This window comes from Penaeus chinensis, chromosome 7 (assembly GCF_019202785.1).
Source record: "Penaeus chinensis breed Huanghai No. 1 chromosome 7, ASM1920278v2, whole genome shotgun sequence".
Lineage (NCBI taxonomy): Eukaryota > Metazoa > Arthropoda > Malacostraca > Decapoda > Penaeidae > Penaeus > Penaeus chinensis.
In genome coordinates, this window is record NC_061825.1 from 8,015,530 (window position 1) to 8,020,529 (window position 5,000).

Here is a 5,000-nt window from a genome sequence, read left to right on the forward strand (position 1 = left end):
AAAATTTAGACAAGAGGTTCCCGTACATGTTTGGCAGGCGAAGAGGGTAGTCACTTTTTGTACAAATTGTTATTATTTTAATTTTTTTTAGGATATTGGTTGTAACATTTCTAATTATTGATCATGAGGTATATAACAATAATGATTAGCTTCATTGTTCACTGTTATTTGAAATATGAAATATATTATTGTTGAGAATGTGAACAGTCTTACAAACCATGTGAATTATTCCTGTACCTTAGATATGTAAGATAAAGTGTATAATTTAGTGGGTATTTTATATGTACCTTATATATTTAATGTGTATTATAAATAAGAATTATGTTGTACCACTTTTAAATGGTTTATGTATTTTATTCAAGTTAATACATGTGCAAGAATGTTGATTTGCACAAAAGAGACTAAAATGATAGTAATGACTAATTATTTGTAATTTCAAAATAAAGTAGAAAATACCTGTTGATTGTAGAATGATAGAAGGAACAGGTATATAACTAAACACTGGTTAAAATAGGATTGTGCAAGATATAAATTTATCCCTTGATTTTTCCTGACACTGTTCAGAATTTATATTCTCAGAAGATATGAAAGCTCATTTTTCAAAATTTCATTTTTATATGAAGGAGAAAGATTTCAGATATATTTCAAGATTACTGTATATGTGATCCTTGCTAGTCATTTTAGTTTTGACTTTTGACTTTTTTTAATCTTCCAATTTTGTTTTGTTATGTACAGGCTCTATGAGTTTCCTTTTATCTTTTATAACTCTCTCCTCATACAAGTTTTTTTTTTGCTGATTTTTCGTCACATACATTATCACATTTCAGTGCAAAGGTTTTTATATACATATTTTTTTTTACATATTTTTTTTGTAAATGATACATTTAGTATTTACAGATAAAAGCCTTTTAACTGGTTTCACATAATGGTTTAAAGATCATAAGACTACTTCCCAACACATCTCCAAACCATTTTTCATAGCTAGAAATAGAAGAAGCACCTCATTTCATACACAGTACATCTTTTTAAGGTATATTTTAAGGAAAAAACTAAAGGTGCTAAGTTGCTATTATAAATACTGGGTATTTTTCCCCCCTTCTCCCTATTCCAAAGTACTGTCCATACTTACCTCTACGTGTCCAGAGCTCTAGTATGCATGTACGGAGGAAAACCATTTTCTCTCTGGCTCAGTGTGTGTCTGGTATCCTATTAACCTACTTTTGTTTATGTCCTTGGTGTGATTGTAGTGTTTTTCATTTTTGTAATTTTCATTCTTGTATAATATGGTAAATCTTTAGAGTGAGAGAATTTTATGCTTGTTTTGTGTACTTTTTTTAATCCACATAAAAGTATTTTAAAGTAGACTTAGCATTACTACCAAGTTACGGTAATAAGAGTTGTACTTTTCCTGAACACTGGTAAAGGAATTAACATAACACACTAGATTTTTTTCGTGACTCTCCTTGTGCTTTTCTGCTTTTGTCTTTATGCATGTGGTAGTGGTGGTTTAACATATGCAGGTTGTATGTAAAAAAAAAAAAAAAAAAAATCAAATGCAGTGAATTTTGAGAATTTAGGGATAAGACCTGTTTAAAAAAAAAAACAGGGCTTGCCTAAATGTGTCTCTCTGAAGATATTGATACAGTACTTATATTATCCAGGAATAGATAGATATAAGTAAGAAAGAAAAATACCATATCTTCAGAAATTTATTCATTAACTACTTCCTCTCTCTCTCTCTCCCCTCCTCCTCCTCCTCACCGATCCTTCATCCCATCTCCCTTCCCTCCCTCCTCCTTCAACCTCAAAAGGATTGCCCATCAAACACCTGCGGCGAAGACGATTACATGTGTGCAGGTCACTTCGAGTGCATCCGTCAGGCATGGCTCTGCGATGGCGACATGGACTGCCCCGGTAATGACGACGAAAATGAAGAGAACTGCCCTCATCGCTGCCCCGAAGATCACTTCATGTGCGGTGACCAGTCATGCATTCACAAGCGACTCAAGTGCAATGGATTCAATGAATGCATTGATGGGTCGGATGAGGAACACTGCCGTGAGTCTCGGGTCGGAATCGGGTTATGGAGGGTGTGGTGGTGCTTTTAGAGCCAGAATTTAGACTTTGTAGGCTGGGAACTTAGATTCATTTAAGGTTGGTTGGTTTCTGTGCCGAGTTCATTTTTAAGGGCAGGTGGGTTTGTGGTTCAGCTGAGGAGTGGCTTTGATATTAAGATAGTTTTGATGCATGTAAATGACATTCATTGTATTATTATTGTTATTAGTAATGATTTGATTGACTTTCTGTTTTGTGATTAATGGTGATCTTACTAATTGTATTAGAGTAATTTTTTTTAATGCTGATTTTTTTTTCTTCGTCTTCTTTCTTTCTTTTCTTTTCTTTCTGATCTTATTAATCTTATCAATATCACATCATATTCTTATAGTCCTAGGAAATATTTAAAGAAGTAAACTTCACCTAACATGTGAGAAAGGCACACCAAGTGAATCACAATTCCATTTCCCCCACAGAAAAACGTTGCAATGAGGAATACGAGTTCAACTGCGGGGACAAGTGCATTGCAATGGATCTAGTGTGCAATGGCAAGAGAGACTGTGAAAATTCAGCTGATGAGCCCACTGATGGAAGCTGTGGTAGGAATGAGTGTGAGGAGCTCAATGGTGGTTGCACTCAGGAGTGTGTAGACACTCGTGCTGGACATTACTGCAAGTGCAAGCCTGGGTTCATGCTTGTCAATAGCACCCTGTGTGAAGGTATTTTTTGTTTTGTTTTGTTTTTATTCATTTCCTTCATGTTATATTTAATTTCTGTAAAATATCTGAGGACCTCAATTTACAGCTGATATTGGTGGCTTCACCTACTCCCCCTCCTCCTGCAGCTTTTTCTCATTTTCAATGTTAGTTTTAATTCTGCTTATCAGAATACATGCATATTTTAATTCTGTACCTCTACTTCTATTCCTCTTCATTGCTCACCCATTTAATACTTGAAGAAATAACTTTCATAATTTAAAAATAATAAAAATAAATAAATATTATATATATATATATATATATATATATATATATATATATATATAAACATACACATACACATATTATAAACAAAAATTGCAAATTTTTAAAACTCACTCACACAGATATATAAACACTTTAGGACACATGAATTTGATTTCAAATTTCTAAACAAGTCTAAATTTCCAAACATGGCCCTCTAGAGTTCCAAAACATTATACTATAGAATACCCAAACTCAGTTTTTGAAAATATTCTCCTTGTTCACTGCCTTGCTAACCCCAAAGTCCTTTTCTCTCTCAGACATCAATGAGTGCCTGGAGCCCGGGCAGTGTTCACAGGTGTGCATCAACCTCAAAGGCTCATTCAAGTGTGAGTGTGTCGGAGGATATGCCAGAGACCCCCACAACCCCCAGCGGTGCAAGGCTATGGAAGGACATGCCTCCTTGCTCTTCGCTCACTTCATTGACATCAGGAAGATCTCTCTTGACCATCAAGAGGTAGGTTTCTCATTTTCTTTTAAGAGGGGGGGAAGCAGGGGGTTGCTGAGTTATTGTGTGAGTGTAATTGTTTGTTGGTTTGTTTGCTGAAGGTTCTTGATGTGTTTTTTGTTTGTAAGACATATGAAGGGCAAAGTAAATTTTGATGTTGAGATTCAGAGTTGATTTAATGTCAGACTTGGTAACTGGTGCAATAAACATTGATCCATTATGGTTTTAAAAGTTTGAATGTATATGAAAGTATAAACATTTTTATTATTTATGTTGACTCAGTCATTTTTATGGATTAAAGGTTATGTTTGTCGGATTACAGTAACCTAAATTCATTCATATCACACAGATCACAGCCATCGTAAATGAGACTCGTGGTTCCACAGCCCTAGACTTTGTCTTCAAAACTGGAATGATTTTCTGGACAGATGCACTTGACGAGTGCATTTACAAGTAAGTACCATTCATTTACTTTATTTGGGTTACAGGAGTTTCTTACAGTATAAGATACTGTTTAATGTGGCTCTTGGTATATGTTGATATGTGTAAACTTTTACAGAGCTCCTATTGATGAAGGAAGCAAAAAGCAAGTTGTAATATCTGAAGAAGTGACAACAGTTGATGGTCTAGCAGTTGACTGGTTATACAATCACATATACTGGACCAACAATGATAGGGACACAATTGAGGTATGTGTGTTTATGTTCTTTCATTTCATGAGCTTTCAAATAAAAGTCTTCATATTTTGGTACAAAATTTTTATAAGACTCCAACACTTTTTCATCCAATTTTATTTTTACATCACATTTCATCATTTCCAAACTGTAAAACAAAAGTGACAGATAAGTTTCTTGTCCTCCAAGGTGGCAGATTTTAATGGTGACATGAGAAAAACGCTCTACCAAGACCGCATTGAACAGCCCCGAGCCATTGCAGTGTACCCCTCAGAAGGCTGGATGTTCTGGACTGACTGGGGTCAGAATGCCATGATCGAGAGAGGAGGCATGGACGGAAAATTCAGAGAGGTGCGTTGCTTGATTTTTTTTTCCTCTTTCAGGATATTCAGTGCCCTGTTTTGATAAGAGGCTCTGATACTTCTCTTAATGTGCTTACAGTTTGTTCTTCTTTATAAATTGTTTAATAAATAGCACAGGGAAATGTTTTTACTAAGCTATTTATTTATTCTTTTATTTATATAGTTATTTATTTATTCTGTATTTAATTATTCATTTTATCCATACAGCCAATCATCACTGAGGAAATCAGGTGGCCCAATGCCCTGACTCTTGACCTTGTGCTTCGGAAAATCTACTGGTCAGACTCCAAGTTCCACTCCATTTATTCTTGTAATTTTGATGGATCACAGCGTAGGGTAAGAACATTCCCACAAACGTCCAAGTGAAAATTTTTAGTAATTACTTGTAGTGTGATATTTAGATGTATTAGTGAGAGAGAATTAAGATAATAACACTATG

General features: G+C 34.7%; 1 protein-coding gene across 1 annotated transcript in view; it reads left to right on the plus strand.

Moving 5' to 3' along the window:
* Nucleotides 1–1,019: 1,019 nt before the first annotated feature.
* LOC125027413 (low-density lipoprotein receptor-like) overlaps nt 1,020–5,000 on the plus strand; it is a 6,159-nt gene continuing 2,178 nt past the window's right edge. Inside the window, exons 1-7 of the mRNA XM_047616486.1 lie at nt 1,020–2,058; nt 2,532–2,774; nt 3,338–3,534; nt 3,875–3,978; nt 4,085–4,214; nt 4,389–4,550; nt 4,769–4,897. Of these exons, the coding sequence (XP_047472442.1) occupies nt 1,848–2,058; nt 2,532–2,774; nt 3,338–3,534; nt 3,875–3,978; nt 4,085–4,214; nt 4,389–4,550; nt 4,769–4,897 (1,176 nt within the window). The 5' untranslated portion in view covers nt 1,020–1,847. The remainder of the gene's footprint in view (nt 2,059–2,531; nt 2,775–3,337; nt 3,535–3,874; nt 3,979–4,084; nt 4,215–4,388; nt 4,551–4,768; nt 4,898–5,000) is intronic.